This window comes from Alligator sinensis, unplaced genomic scaffold, assembly GCF_000455745.1.
Source record: "Alligator sinensis unplaced genomic scaffold, ASM45574v1 scaffold34_1, whole genome shotgun sequence".
Taxonomy (NCBI): Eukaryota; Metazoa; Chordata; order Crocodylia; family Alligatoridae; genus Alligator; species Alligator sinensis.
In genome coordinates, this window is record NW_005842151.1 from 1358744 (window position 1) to 1374763 (window position 16020).

General features: G+C 44.7%; 1 protein-coding gene across 7 annotated transcripts in view; it reads right to left on the reverse strand.

The window, feature by feature from the left end:
• Nucleotides 1–5561: 5561 nt before the first annotated feature.
• Nucleotides 5562–16020, reverse strand: part of PTPRC (protein tyrosine phosphatase, receptor type C) — a 142213-nt gene continuing 131754 nt past the window's right edge. For 2 of the 7 annotated variants that reach the window (XM_025206325.1, XM_014520770.2), the window contains exons 28-32: nt 15117–15251; nt 14681–14803; nt 13935–14113; nt 11707–11842; nt 5562–10085 (exon numbers count right to left, since the gene is read on the reverse strand). In XM_025206325.1, coding sequence (XP_025062110.1) covers nt 9816–10085; nt 11707–11842; nt 13935–14113; nt 14681–14803; nt 15117–15251 — 843 coding nt within the window. In that variant the 3' untranslated portion in view covers nt 5562–9815. The remainder of the gene's footprint in view (nt 10086–11706; nt 11843–13934; nt 14114–14680; nt 14804–15116; nt 15252–16020) is intronic. The other 5 variants (XM_025206326.1, XM_025206327.1, XM_025206328.1 and 2 more) reach the window with 3 other exon arrangements.

Consider the following 16020-nt stretch of genomic DNA (forward strand, 5'->3'; position numbering starts at 1 on the left):
TCAATGTCTTCATTAGCGATTTGGATGAGGGTGTGGAGAGCACCCTCTCCAAGTTCGCTGATGATACCAAGTTATGGGGCAAAGTTAGTACACCGGAGGGCAGGGAGCAGATTCAGGCCAACCTGGACAGGTTGGATCAGTGGACAGAGAGAAATAGGTTGCAATTTAATAAAGATAAATGTAAGGTACTCCACCTTGGAAGGAGGAACCCCCAGCACACTTATAGGTTAGGGAGTGTCCTTCTCAGCAGCTCAGAGGCAGAGAGGGATCTTGGAGTCATAATTGACTCCAAGATGAACATGAGCCGGCAATATAACGAGGCCATCAACAAGGCCAATCTCACCTTGTTGTGCATTAGCAGGTGCATGACTAATAGAACAAAGGAGGTGATGCTCCCCCTCTATGCGGCACTGGTCAGGCTGCAGTTGGAGTACTGTGTCCAGTTTTGGGTGCCGCACTTCAAGAGGGACGCGGGGAATCTCGAGAGGGTCCAGAGGAGGGCCACTCACATGATTAGTGGCCTTCGTGATAGACCCTACGGGGGGAGGTTGAGAGAGCTGAATCTCTTCAGCCTTCACAAGAGACAGCTGAGGGGAGATCTTGTGGTTGCCTATAAATTTATTAGGGGAGGTCAACAGGGAATAGGGGAAGCGCTGTTTACTAAGGCACCCCAGGGAGTGACTAGAGATAATGGGTGTAAACTAGTTGAGAGTGGATTTAGGTTAGATATTAGGAAGAAATTTTTCACATTAAGAGTGGCCAGGATCTGGAATGGGCTTCCAAGAGAGGTGGTGCTATCACCTAGCTTGGAGGTCTTCAAGAGGAGGCTAGATAGTCACCTGGCTGGGGCCATCTGACCTTGTTCCTCTTTCCTGACAGGGGCAGGGGGTCGGACACGATGATCCATTGTGGTCCCTTCCAACTCTACAATCTATGAATCTATGAACCCAGGGAATTGCTCAAAGTGCTAACCTCAGCACACAGCAGAACAGTGACCTCATCCCCTTATTCCCCTCACCCCAACCCCTGCCCTCCCATCTATGAGCATAGCAAAAACATCAAGGTCCCTTTTCCCACCTGGCCTTGGGCACTTGTCAGCTCATGTTCCCATTCAATGGGAACATAAATCTGCCTAATTGACACCTCCCCACCCTATCTCTCAGAGCCAAGCTAGCCTCTGGAGAAAAGTGAGCCTCATCATCACAGATGCCTCGGTCATTTGGAACCACCTCCCCCTTCCCACAAGCAGGCACAGAAGGGCACTGAAAGTGTATATTGATTTCCACAGGCAAAGTGTAAATAGCAGTTACAATTTCAGGTGCATGCTACTTTGCTCTGGTTGGCATGGCCACAGGCCCAGTTGGCAGGCAGCACCCCAAGGTCAGGGACAAGAGATTTAAACCACTTCAGTTGTGGCACAGCAGGCATGAAAAAATCCCACAAACAACCCCCACTCCTCCCTTCCAGTCCAAGACAGGGACAGATGTGATGGCAAAAGTCCCATGTGGGAATTGGCATCTGAGCTGCTCCACTCTTGTTGCTTGGGTGACTACCAGGTTGTGCATCTGGAAAGGCTGGCAAGTGACACTTTTCCTCCCTCACTCTGATCCAATCCATGGTTAAAGTCCATTCAATGTCAGCTGATTCTGATTCTTATGGTGCAGACAGTCATTGTACCAACTGCTGAAGGCAACCTCCATCCCCATCTCTGGCAATCACTTATTGTAGCGGAGACACAGATACAACTTAAGGTGGATTCTGACATTGAATGGCAACCCAGGGTTCTGCAGCATGATGTCCAAGCAGATAGTCCTTCAGCTATCAAAATATTGAGCCAAAATGCCTCCCCTGAAAGGGAAGCATGGGGGAGGATGGTGGTATAGGAACCAGCCATGTCTCACCCTGGTAATGTAGGGATTTAGGTGCTGCTCCCAGAGGGACCTAGCACTGACACATCTCTCCTTCAAGGGAAGGACAGGGGATGAGAGCATTGTAAAAGCCCTGCCAACATTCCCCAGCATGGTCAGTCCCTGTCCACTCCAGGAATGGAACAAGTTTCCACAGGAACCAGGGTCCCCGGCCTCTTGTTTGGAACCAAAACAAATATCCACCACAGTGCCTGCAGAGGGACCCAGGCCTTACCTCTCAAGCAACCCTTCTCTTCCCCACTGTAGGAGCTACCCACCCACAGCACAGCTGGAACACATGATCTCTGCTGCAGTGGATGGAGAACAGCGGCATGGGTCCCAGACCTCAGCAGGGGAAGGGTTCAGACAGCAAACGTATTATAGCTTCCTCTGTGTGTCTGTGCAAGTGCCCAAGCAAGTGACGAGAGAGTCTGAAATGCTTCTCTTTATACTTTATTTTATCACTAAATTTGCAACCTCACATAACAGCTTTGTGTTTCCCTTGTCTACAGACTCTGCATTTGTGCATGGGAGGCCAGCTCAGAGTGGCTGGGATGGTGGCTCAAGGACAGTCACCCTAACACATACAGAGCATGAGAGATGTGTAAAGGAGGCACCAGTGAAGTAAGGAAGAAATGTTACAAACTCTGTTCACAGCTTCTGACCTCAGGGCCACAGACTCTTAGTGCCAGGGTCTGCAGGACTGGCAAGAGGAATGACTAAAGTTATTGAGAGGGAAATGGACAGGCTGGGGGATGCTTTTATCCAGGTTGCTGAGGCACAGAAGGCCCAGAAACAGGGTCTCCAGATGGACACCCACTTTTTGGAGGAGACAACCCATGTCACTGCAGAGCTAAGAGAGTCACAGCACCAGGATAAGATATGCATAAAGGTCACAGATGGCTTGGGGTCCACCTATGACACCCCTAACTGGCCCAAGTGCTGCCTCCTGTGAAGAGCCTGTAATCCTCCCAAGCAGAAGTGTTGGAACAAGATGCTGCCTCCTGCCCCCCCATGTCACGGCAAGCCCCACTCCAGGGACTTTTCTTTGGGATGACAGGAATGGGGCTTCCACATGGAGGACCCATGGATGGAGGTTGAAGGGAAATACTCCCTACCACACTCTGACTGAGAGATGCTGGGAGGTGTGGGGGCTCTAGGACAGGAGGTGTGGTGCATGAGAGTCACTGCACTGTGATCCCAGAACCAGCCAGCCCAGGCTCAGGGGCTGTCCATCCCCAGCAGCATCCAGGCCAGGACTGGGGCCATGGGAAGCCGAAGAGCTCTCCCCTGGGCCCCATAGTGGGCAACTGGATGAGCCGGGGCTAGTGGGCTCCATTGCTAAATGCTGTCCCAACTACAGCCTAACCTAGCAGACTAATGAGCTGCACTCCCCCTGAACTCCCCTGCAGGACACAGCAATGTGTAACAGGTTTTCTTTATTAAACACATGAAAAGTTTGGCAGCTGCAACATTTTATTAAACCGAGGCACATCACTTCCTTGTGCTGCATTCTACTGCACCCTGGTGTGTGCCCCTGGGGCAGGTGTCCAGGCAGCCTGCATTGTGGGCTGTCCTGCCTGGGATGCAGGGACAAAGGAACCCAAGGCAGGAGACCCATGGCCTAGTGCCCGGGCAAGGGCACTCAAAGCCCTCTCATTCAGGGAGGGATCCTGGTCCATGAGAGAGAGGAGGTAGCTAGCCTGAGTGTTGTGGAGCTAAACAGCCTTCTCCTGTACAGGGTCAAGGCCCCCAACATTAGCAAGGACTCACCCTCTCCCCCATCCCTGCACTGCATGTTCTCATGCCACCAGGCCTAGTCCGTGTGCCATGCCTCCTCAACCCAGGCTTCATGGAAGACCTCCCCCCGGTCTCACAAATATCATGGAGGATGCACACAGAGATGATGAGTTGCCAAGTTCATTTCATCCACCTTGAGGCATGCACTGAGAGTCTGTCAGCATGCTTTGAGGCAGCCAAAGGCATGCTTCACTGTCATGCCCCACCTGCTTAGGTAGTAGGTGAAGTGCAAATTCTGGCAATCCAGCTGCCCACCTCCCACAAAGGGATTTGTCAGCTAAGGCAGGAGGGGGTACTTTGGGTCCCTAAGGAGGGGGGAAATTATGTCACCGATGATGAAACTGGAGATCCTAGGGGCATAGTACCCACTCTCTATCAGCTCAGGGAATGGGAACTGCAGAAGATGCAGGCATTATAGCTGCTGCCCACCTAAGCCAATGAAGATGTGGGCGAAACTTCCCTGGTGGTTGACAATGTCCTGCAGGATGATGCTGAAGTAGCCCTTACAGTTGGTGACCACCTGGGTGGCCAGAGCTGAGTAGAGGATGGGAATGTGGGGTGTCGATGAGGTGGATGAAATGGTTGGCCAATGACCAAACACCTCCCCAGATGGAGATTTGGTCATGTGAAACTGGTTGGCAATGTAGCAGTAACTGCTGGAGATGGCCAGCTTCATGACAGCGATGGCCACCTACTTCTCCACAGCAAGGGGTCACTGCATGCTGACATCCTGGCACGTCGTTTGGGGGGCCATCTGGGCAACAACATCCATGAAGCTGGCCCAGGACATGCGGAAAGTCTGGATCCACTGTTCATTGTCCCAGGTACCCATGACAATCCACTCCCACCAGTTGATACTGGTGGTACAGACCCCGAACCGGTACTTGACAGTCTCAAGGTGGTGCTGGAGCACCCGGGCATCCATGGTGTCCTGGATGGCTTCATCCTCATTAACCACATGAAAGTTGGTGGCCCAGCCCTGGAGACTTGGCAAACACAAGGTTCGGTGGCTGGGCATTGTGGGATTGCTGGCTGGTGGCTCATGGACATGAAAGCACATGCCATGGCAAGCCATTGCCACACCAGGTCCAGGTTGGTGTGCATGATATCCCGTAGCCTCCAGTGTGAGTTGGGCAAGGCAACCAGCAGGCATCACCACAACTTCTGGGTCTCCTTGTTTAGGCATGGATGGCAGGACACCATGGTGGGGTGTAGGTAGACAGGCCCATGAAGGCATATACAAGTCATGATGACAGGCACTCATGCTCACTCTGGAGTTCTTCTGGAAACCTGAAGCTGGGCTCAGGGGAGGGACCATGGTGACATAGCAGAGGGTTGGGGGCATGGTGGGCCCTAGCCAGCAGCCAATCAGGGGTGGCTCACTTCTTTGGCTCTGCTCATGACCCTTTGGCAGGTCGGGGACTCCTCAGGGCACATAGGGAGGTATACGAGAGCATCCCCTACCTGCTGGCCTCAGACAGTGAGGGCAGGTTCTGAGTCCTCCATACTGAAGGGCAAACATCTGCTATGTTCGCCCCTGACCTAACCTAGAGCACCCTCAAGTAAAGTTCAATATTTAGACCGCTTCTGCCTTGGGCTTCCTGGATATTTGTACTTAGCCATACTTACTTTTTTTTCCAGCAAGTTCCAAAAGTGACTCTGTTCAGAAATGTAGCCTGGCCAATCTGCTAAAAGAACTTGCATATCATTACAGTGCATTATACATGAGTAATTTCAAACTAAGCACTACCTACAAACCTGGATCTATTCTGGATCTATTTTGAGTATGGCTTGACCTAGGCCTTTTTTTTTTTGCTGGAATCTTTGACATCAGCAACAGTGATTACCATTCCATTAAGTAAGAAAGAACTTCCTTCTCACCCCAGAGCTCCAACATTGTAGGCACTCTTATTTGGTATCTGCTTCTCTTGAGATACATGGTAGTTGAAGCACAGGCCTTGCAAAGTTGTTTTTTTTTTAATGTAATATTATCTATGTTAAAAATTACAAATAATATAAAGATCTAGACAAAGCAAAACATTTAAGATATATCAGCACTGCAAACTCACCATGCCAGGCAGTGGTATTGTCAAACACGCTAGCCTGCCCTGCATATGCTATCTCCTGTACCAGAAGCAATGGCAAATGTTCTGAAGGCAATTTGGGCTAATTAGCCTCTTTCTCAGCAGAGAAGAGCAAGGTAGTGGATTTGAAAATAGCACCACTTAATAAGATAGGTTTGAATGACTGAGTTGTCCTTACATTCATTTCCTGGACTGTTTTCTATCTGCTCTTGAGCATTCTTTGATTTGAAGACAAACCCTCTGACAAATCTAGGATCCTTCTTCTTCCCTTTTCTAATACATAGAGCTTACCATGCAAAACATGGATTCTTTTCATTACTGTAACCTAATTTTTGTCTCCGTCTTTCTCTCTAATGAGCAGAGATCGCTAATGTCCTTTTTCAGGTGACCCTTTGATCAGCTTCATCAGCCAAAGACTTCTACTGTATGACCCATCGCTTAATTACATTTCTCCAAGAGTCCAGATTCAAAAACTTTTCCTTTGGTCAGTAGTTAAAATTCTTTGTCTAAAAGGTTTGATTATACATGTATCAAAATTTAACAACCCTCTGCTGCTGGCCACATGTCACTACTCATTGGATTTGGGCTAGTATGGAGGAAAAAAGACAACAGAGAAGCAAATAATTCCTACATACACAATTTTCAGTTTGTCACAGATACATATGGGAAATGCCCAATATCAAACAGCATTACTTTGATGTACATAGATTCTTCAAACTGTCACACTAGGATTTACTAAAAACCTGACAGAAGGCATGGCAGGGTGTTATATTAGAGATTAACTCATTCAGAAATGCATAAGCTTTCCTAGGCAAGAGCCTACTTCATCAGATTCTGTGTATGGACTTGCAGAGAGTAGGGATACTAAATAGGAATAAAGTAATGAAGAGATGGTTTAATATAATTCATTATAGCACTTTTTGGGGTAGTGTTGCAGGTGTGAAATACACAAGAGTTAACATACCAGTAATTTTGAATCTGTCCTTACATCAGCATCCATACAAATGAGATCAAAAAACTGCTACTCAATTTTGAAGCAAATACACTGTGAACCAATTGCTAAATCATTAGAAGGAAAATCAACCAACAAGAATTCTCGAGAATTTCTACAGTCCAAACCCTTATTTAATTTAATTTAAAATTTTAATTTAATTTTAATTGAAAATGTAAAGGATGTAGAGGACATATTTCTAGCTGGTGTACTTGTGAAGCCACCTGGATTTATACCAGGTGAGATTTTGGTCTTTAGGGTTATTTACCTTCAAAGAAGGTGTTTGTTGCTTCGGGAGTTACTGGGCGTGTTTACACAAGATATGTACTGTGGAGTAGACTAATTAGCTCTGCAGTAAATGTTGTGCATCCACAGCTGCACCCCTATTAGACTGGAATAAACTAATTAATTACAAGTAGTTTCCTGCTACGGAGTTTTTACTCAATTTTCCAGCCAGGGAAATTTCTGCTGTTCTTGCTTTCTGATGTCTCTCCAAACAGGATTTCAGGTGCACACTTGTGAAGCATTTAACCTAGATCAACTAGAAAATTAAGGTAACCCCATCACACTTTAATTCTTTGACCCAAGCACATCTCCAGAGCTTTCAGATTATGAGTCCTTTAATCAAGTACCCATATTGACTGATATTGGTATAGTTTTCCACATATTTTAAGGTGTTTAGTTGAATCAGTGTGAACATATATATCTATATACTGGAGCACTGGAGGAAAAACAGGAGTCAAGATATTTACCTACTTTTGGAAGTATCTGTGCTGCTTTCATGAAGACAGCTGTAGAAGAATGAAGAAATGCTGCTATTCTACTAACATCAGAATGTGCTGGGAAATTCAAAACCCTTTACTTAATGTATAAGAAAACAATCAGTTTACATAATCTACAAAAAAACAGGTTAATTCTCAAGCCCTTTCAGGCTTTAATGTATAAGCAACTTTACATATAAGCCTATATTTTTTAATAATTTTCACTGTGCAACTTACTCATTAATTGTCCTTTTAATCTGGCTTTAAAACAGACTAAAGTCCACGAAGGCAGCAATATAATTATCAAAAGATAACATATAAATCCTCATCATATTATAACACTACTAAATAAACTCTACAATGTTTTTGAAGAATAGTACAGATAGTACAAGTATTTTGAAATGGTGAGTATAGGAAATAGATTTTAAAAACACTGACAGACTGCTCTCTTTAAACAGAAAATAAGAGTGAGAAAAGCCTTTAAAACAGATTCTTAAGTTGCCAAATAGCAATTGACATTTCTGTCCATCAGAACTTCAGCAATCATTCAGTATTTCAGATGCTGAACTTTCTTTGAGGGTGATATAGGAAGTCTCAGATGTGTTTGTGTGGAGCAACAGGGACATCTTGAGGTCAGTTAGACAAATGCAAAGCTTACATTCCTCATAGATTTAGTAGGATACAGGGCAAGAAGTTCAGCCAAGGCAGCCCTCTATTGTCTTTGATGGAGCTATGCTGACATATGCCAGCCCACAGATTTGCCAACACTTACTGTGTTTGTTCTGCACAGCACCTTCAACTCCCAGTGACTTTAATTCAGGTTGTAGTTCCTCAACATTTTGAAATTTCTCATATTCCTTCCCCAACAGATCAATTTGAAGACGGTAAGGAAATAATTACCATATTTAGTCTAATCCAAGATAAGAGGTTTTTTCCACATTTAACATCGAGGGGGAAAGCCCCTTATTTTGGATTTGAATACAGGTGGGGAGGCAAGCAGTTGGTGCAGCTCTCACTCCAGCCCCAATCCAGGCTTGGGCTTGGGGTCAGAGATGGAGGGGCAGTTACTGTGCCTCACCCCCCGGTTCTCCCCTTTCCCCACCCCCACTGCCACTTGCCCTCTGGCTCCACTCTGGCCAGCCCAAGACACAGAGCACATGCTGACTCTTGCCCCTCTCTAGCCACTTAGCAGAAGTTACAATGGTGGTGGCTCCAATGTTGGGGTAGGGGGCAGGGCTGCAGCTGGGGACAGAGCTGGGAAGTGCATGCAACTGCTGCTGTATGGCCAGGTGGGAGCTGGAGTGACCATGAGCTCCATGCCCAGTGACCATGTGCTCCATGCCCAGGGCTGGAGTGGGGGCCAAAGCCAGAGGGTATGTGCTTGGGCGCAGGAAAAGGGGGGTCAGGCCAGATGATGGAAGTACTAGGGCTGCACGTGCCAGGGGGTGCACGCACCATGGGGAGTGGGGTGGAGACAGATGCAGGGGAAGACACAGGGGGCAGACATGGAGGAACAGGTGAGGGGGCAGGTACCTGGTGGGACAGGCATTGTAAGGGGATGAGTGCCAGGGCATGGAGCAAAGACCAGAGAGGGAAGTGGTGTGGGGACAGGTGACAGGAGTCCAGAAACAGTTGTCAGGTCCCTTGACTCCCCTACTGCCTTCCGTCACGGCTTTTTGAGCTGCAATGGGGGGAAGGAGGGGTACAAATTTAAAATAACCCTCCATTAATTAGGTTATATACATGGAAAATTATAACAAATGTATCAATTTTCTGTGTATGGAATCTGATTATTACAGGGTCATCTTACATTTGAAATTGCCTTGGACTGAGATACAGTAGCTACAAGACAACTTATATTTTCAGTACCTGAAATTTTATAGTTTATATTTTTTTTATAAATGTCATATTTATGATTGTAGATAAATTGTACTTTCTTCCTTGCAACAAGAAATAAGACTGAAAAAGTAACATCACTCATCTCCCCAATGCTCAAAACTAGAATATCATTAGAAACATCAATATTCTGTACAAACTTGAAAAAAATGAAAAATAGTTAATTTGTCGAAAAGTATAAAATGCAAATAAATCTACAGGAAAATTAAACTTTTACAGTGCCACAACTTTCAAGTATTCTTTGAATACCGTACCTCCTAAAAATGGACCCAGGGTGAATCTGTTTCAAAAACGGTGAGGAAAAAGGAAATGTCTGCTTCTTATTCTGTTTTTTTAAACTCCTTTGCATATAGAAATCTGTACCATGACTTATATATTATAAAACTGGAGTTGTGGGGCCGTTTGTAGAACTCTCTGTTCCTTTAATGCAGTCTGCAAATTTAGAATCTTCACATGCTTCCGAATCCTTTCTAGCTTCTGGCGGCACTGAGGTGAGATCAATAGCAACCAAATTAGCTTCTTGATCTGCTTTTTCTACTTCATTGTCAAATGCAACTTTATCTTCTTGTTTGCTATTTTTCTTTACTTGTCCATTCTGCGGAGGGTAGATGGTGGCAACACAATCATACAGGAATTGGTAATGTTCCTAATGTAAAAAATAAATTATTAATGTTGAGGAAATGCCAAGTAGCTGTGATAAGGCAGTTAATTTTTTTTCTAAGTTTTGAAAATGAAGTGCACGTTCATATTACTAAAATACTCAGGAAAAATGAAGACAACTTCTCTGGCTGCTGGCCCAAAGGAATTTATTTCTGAATTTATATTTAGGGCAGGGGGTGTCAAACGGGGGTACACATATCCCTGGGGGTACTTAGACCAGTTCTAAGGGGTACAAGTAGGCGGGTGGGGATGGAGTGCCACTGCCTCCCAGGAGCAGGGCCAGGGTGGGGCGAGGGCAGCGGCGCTTCTCTGTGGGGTGGGGAAGCTCACATGTGGTGGCTGCTGCTGCCACACACCAGCCCGGTGAGCTTCCCCACCCTGTCCAGGCCCTGCTCCTGGGAGGCAGTGGCACTCCATCCCTGCTTGCCCATGTGCCGTATACCCCCCACCTCACTCGGCATCCATCCACACTCCCCCTCCTCTGCCTGTAGCTGCACCCCCCCCCCCCCCCCCCCCAGCATCTGGCCATGCGCCATCGCCACCCTGCTCGGCATCCAGCCACGTGCTTCCTGCTTCTCAATATCCAGCTGCATGCCACCCCCCAACCCTGCATCTGGCCATGCACCATCCCCTGCCCCTCTGCTCAGCATCCAGCCGCCGGGGGCACTTAGACTAAAAAAGGTTGAAACCCCCTGATTTAGGGTAACACAGCCATGTGGACTGTCCTAATTCCTGGCAGTTCAGGTACAATATCACTGCCTAGAACAGTTATTCTCAATCAGGATCCCATGAGGTATGAGGAGCTAAGCAGGTGTGAGGAGACAAGTGCAGGCTCTTGTTCATCCCTACCTGGCCATTACCCTGCCCCCACTGCCCAGCTTCATGGCAACTAGGTAAGCAGTGAAATACATAATTTACTGTTTGAAATGGGATACTGTTCAATTCACAAAAGTTATGGATCAAACAAGGGTGCCATGTGTCAAACTAGGGGGTACCCCAAATCTAAAAAGGTTAAGAACCTTTGATCTAAAATAGTCCCATTCCCAAGGAAGAGCCACCAAATCTATCCCTCTTGACACATAAATTATAAAAAATCTGTTTAAAAAAGAATCAAGATGGTAAATGAAGTACACTGTGATAGCTATGATTCTGTTCTCTAATAATCTATACTAGAGTTAGAAAATGAAGATGGACTGCTGGAGAATTTAATACATTCAGCATGCTAATAAAAATGCTGCTTCTAAAGCAAAAAGTGGATATCTTAACCTGGCTAAAGAGGTAGCTATCAGATTTTCTATGGGATTCAATGGATGTTGGGCACCTAACTCCATTAGGAAGCTGTGAAAATTCCACCCTAAATATCTAGTGGTTTATAACATCTACTGTTACCCTTTTCAGTTATAAGATTATGACACTACAATATCTGTGGATATTTTGCTAGTTAGTTTCTTCTAAACAACAACAGCCAATTTCCAATTGCTGATGAATAATTGGGTATGGGCTAATTATAATTAACATTCCCCACATAGAATCAGTGCCAGAGGTTATTAAAACATTCAAGACTAAAAGCAACTTATTATGTGTTCCAGTTAATAGGATTTACTTACAAAACTGGTGACCATTCCCAGCCTGGAACGCCGAAGAGATTTCACAACTTGGAAGACATCTATTACCTCTTCTATTTCTGCACTTTCCACAAGAGTCAACAAAGCGCAAAACATGCCCGTCTGTTGGGATCCATCACTAGAAGTAGAAGATGTGTTTTATTTATTTATATGATGGCCTTCCCAACAAAGACTACAGGTTTATAGATTCATAGATGTAGGGTTGGAAGGGACCTAAGTAGATCATCAAGTCCGAGCCCCTGCCCTGGGCAGGTGGCTTAAGATAAGAGGAAAAATAGCTTATAAAACCATGTAGAGTATTAAGATAAGGTATCAAAAAATTATCCCTAAATAATATGCCAGTTTAGCCTTGCTTACTAAATATCTACTCAAATAAGGTCTTACAGAGCTTCTGGAAGATGTCTAGGGCTGGGCTCTGCTGAGCCCCATAACTGGTATGCTCTAACAGGGCACAGTACACCTTACTGGAATGTAAAATCAGCACAGTCTGTGACTAGTTATTAGGTTTATGACTTTTGAAAAAAACTGTTTAAACATTATTGTCGCTGAAATTTCTTGTGGGAATGAATTTATGGTAATCCAGAACATCTTTAGAATGTCAGCAGAACACACAGTTTTTCACAACTGGCTCTTGTACCTTGAATTACTGACTATCTTTACAAGGGAGTATGCACCACCCCCATACAGCTTGCTCTGAAGATGCATACTGACTCTGGTGTTGGTACTCAACAACATTGTCCACTCATGGAATACAAAACATAGTCAACATCTAGCCATGTGACAAATGTAACAGCCAGCATGAGAAGCAAATCCAGATACTCATCCCTATGCTAAGTTTAGTGAAATGTTCATCTCCCTGAAGGAACTCGGCCCCTGTGCCAAAAAGAGAAAAGAACAATGATAGACTTCTTCCACATGTGAGAGGTTGGCTGGGAGGAGAGGAAGATACAACATTAAAATCTACTAGAAGCCTCCTAGGACTTTGGAGTGACCTGACACCTTTCTTGGTCACCAGCCAGCAACATCTACTCATTGAATAGTATTGGCCTTCAGCCATTATTGCCACCTCAGCAGATGGGAGATTACAGCTACTTTCCTATGCAGCATAATATGCAGTTCAAATTTCTGTCACTGGAAGCATCTGCTAAGAAAAGCTGACCAGAGCATAACTGGGACAGGAGTGAGCAGGGTAGCAGTCTAGTGTGCTATCTGTAATGGGGAGGGGCCAATACAAAAATAGGCACTGTTGTAATGGTGGCTGCACCATCATTGCCCAGAGCACAGAGCTGCTGTGATGTGCCTCTGAAAGCTGGCAGGGCCTGTAGGATGAATTTAGGCTTTAAGAAATCTTTGGGGCCAAGGTGAGAATTATGCAACTGTGATTAACAAACATAACTAACAGGCCTGTGTGAAGCAGCTAGTATTCACTTTGGATTCAGATTCAGCCAATTTGGTGGAAAGTGATTCAATTTGGTGATTTGAATCACTCCCCTGAATCGATTTCTCTGAATCTGATTCGGAGATTCCGCTGCTGCCGAATTAGCCAAATCTCCAGATCACACAGGCCCTACCCACTTCCGCTCTCCCAGCCCTGCTCAGCCCCAGCTCCTTGCTCTTTGGGGGAAAAAAAGCCCCCACACACCAGCTGCTGCCAGGCAGAGGGGGCAATCCGTGCTGCCCCCCCCACTATCCCATGCTGCATGGGGGGCACATGGCAGAGCCCTCCATGCAGTGTGGGGCAGTGAGGGGCAGTGAGGATTGCCACCCCACCTTCCAGCAGACAGTGAGTAGGGGCTTTTTTTTAAACAACCAGGAGCGGTTTGGGGGGGGGGGGGAAGCACTCAGGAAGCCTGGGGGAGCAGGCAGGGGATGGCCTGGAAGGGGTCCCCCCATGGGGTTCTCTTACCCCTCCTCCAGGATCCTGTCCCCTGCCCCTTACGTACCAGCATGGAGTCTGGATCCAGCTCCCTGCCACAGCTAGTGTGGACTGCCCAAATCACCAAAGCTCTCTGAATCTTTTCTGAATTGATTTGGAGAGCTTCAAATCAATTCAGACCTTTTAATTGGTCCCCTGATTCAATCCCGGTTTGGAGATTCAGCCACCAAATCAGTCCAAATCTCCTCCAAATCAAATCAGCACCCAAAGCTTTGCACAGACCTAATAATAAAGCCTAGAAATATGTTAAAATATCTGCAGAGTCCACACCTACCGGCAATGAATAACAATTGGAACACTCCGGCTGTATCTGTTGTCCTCAGCGACAGGCTTATCTGGGAGCTTTTTTCTGAGGTTTAGAGCCATGGAGATCAAGTCCTTGGGGTTTTCTGGAACATCCATGCCATTCCAGTTATGGTACTGATAATGATACACTGTTTGAGTTTCTTTCCTCTGCAACACAGATAAATGTGTAATGAAATCACAGGATAATACCATGTATTGTGTTCACTCTACAGGTACTAAAAAACAAAAAAAAAGTGATCACAAAAAGCTAGATTGTGACCTGATCTTTCTTTGCAGGGACATGAGGTTGGTAAGCACCCAGGCATTTGGCCTAAGTACACAAGAGTGATTAGGTACTGTGTACTCATTTCCACTCTCTTAGCAGGTGGATACTTTGTTCAGCCAGTTTATAGTACAGAAGAGTTTGCTGATGGTCTGAGACAACAGTAAATTACCATCCCCAGGAAGAAGATGGAAACAGAGGAAGCTGACCACCTAGAGGGGTCTCTAGATCTTGTTTTACTTATGTTTGACATAGCTTTTAAATCACTGCTGAGTAGCAAAGTCTTAATTTTAAAATATTTAAAAATTAGAGTAAGGAACTAATAAAATTAGCTATAAAAACTTCATAACACAAGCATTTTTCTCATCTTTTGGCTGCTCCTTTATGCATGGCTAAGTTTAAAATTGAAAAAGCAAATGTAAAACACTCATCTATCGCATTTTATCTATTACCTTCACCTGTGTGACATCAAACACACGGATGGTGTAGCTAGAAGACTGGCTGATATCTTTCATTTCAACATCTATACCATCATATGTTTGTTTTTGTTCTCCCCAGTACTGTGCACAGAGTTCCTAGAAAGGATAAAAGTACAAATTAGTCCTTCATTTTCAAGTTTTTGACCTTTTCGTCTAAATTAATGTATGGGGTCAATGTACTTTAAAATATTTGGAGATGTCAGTTTTATTATAAAATGCATGGTAAATGAATGCTTACTTTTTCATCAAAAGTTATTTCAACATGATTCAAAGTATAAAGGTGTAATAATTCTTATTACAAAAGCCAAAAGCATAAATTGAGATACATACTTTTTTGGTTTGAAAAGTTTTCTGATGCTATTCAGAAACTGGAATTTTGTGATTTTACATTGCAGAAGATTATACTAACCTGATCTCCTTCTTTCAGCTCTGTCAACATAACGATGACTTTGACTTTTCTTTGGAAGACCATTTGCCAAAAGTCATTGATTGTTTCCTGCATTGGTGCTTGGGTTGCAATCATTGCTCTTGGACCCCAGTAACCCTAGAAAAGTCAAATTTAACATTTTTTTTCTTTAGACTAATTCATTTGAAAAGGCATTTGTCATATCTATTTGACTTTATGACTGTTTGTCATGTCACGTTTACTTGGCTTCAGACTAACAACATTAACTTCACAGCTAACAATGTCCCTATGTCTAAAGAAGTCATAGCCATCTAAAGGCTATTTATTGAGGTCACAGTCCAGGTTCTTAAGGATAAGGACATCACAAAACTCACTATTCCAATGGTCCATAATCTGGAAGGGAAAAAACAGTGGAAGTACATGACTGACTTCTCCTAACTCCCAGTATTTTCTCCAGTGTTTCTCCATGTTTTTATATGCAACAATAGGATACATTTGCACTGTAATGGGAGAAAGTTTAGGCCTTCAAGGTTTGTGGAGCATGGGGCAAGGGATTTAAAAAAGAGCATTTCCTTTTCCACATCTGTTGTTACAACCTGATATCTAGTAAACCTTTGTACAGTATAACTGAGCTGGCTGTATTGACAGTAAGCAGAAAATTATAAGTGAATATACAATGTTATAACCTAAAGAACTCATACAAATCCTTTCCCTGTGGAATGTTATAATGATCTCTATTAATGTAACTATAAAATCAGATGTGAATGTAATACTAAAAGCCTGATTTTCACTAATACATTGTTGTATTTATGAATAACCCTGTTCATGATTCACTGAAAAAAATATTAATACTTGTAACTACCAATCTGTGCCAGAAATTCACACAGATGTCTATTCATATTCCTGC